Consider the following 245-nt stretch of genomic DNA (forward strand, 5'->3'; position numbering starts at 1 on the left):
CGAGCAGATCTTCCGCGGGGCCCAGGTGCACTACTCGGCAGCGGAGATCCAGAGGAGCGTGAGGCACCTGCAGCACCACGACCTGTGGGGCAAGGAGACCTCCACGCTGCCCGACGTGGACCTGCAGCTGCCCCGCATGTACGGGGATAACATCGACGAGCATTTTCGGCTCCTGGCGCAGAAACAGAGCTTGCCCTACCTGGAGGCGGCCAACGACCTGCTGCAGTGCGAGCTGCCCCCCGCGC

The 245-nt window shown here is 66.5% G+C and overlaps 1 protein-coding gene across 1 annotated transcript in view; it reads left to right on the forward strand.

Annotated features, from left to right (window-relative positions):
* Window positions 1-4: 4 nt before the first annotated feature.
* POLG (polymerase (DNA directed), gamma) overlaps window positions 5-245 on the forward strand; it is a gene marked incomplete at its 5' end in the record, with an annotated part of 9719 nt that continues 9478 nt past the window's right edge. Inside the window, one exon of the mRNA XM_010139719.1 lies at window positions 5-243. Coding sequence (XP_010138021.1) covers window positions 5-243 — 239 coding nt within the window. The remainder of the gene's footprint in view (window positions 244-245) is intronic.

This window comes from Buceros rhinoceros, unplaced genomic scaffold (assembly GCF_000710305.1).
Source record: "Buceros rhinoceros silvestris isolate BGI_N320 unplaced genomic scaffold, ASM71030v1 scaffold10377, whole genome shotgun sequence".
Classification (NCBI taxonomy): Eukaryota; Metazoa; Chordata; class Aves; order Bucerotiformes; family Bucerotidae; genus Buceros; species Buceros rhinoceros.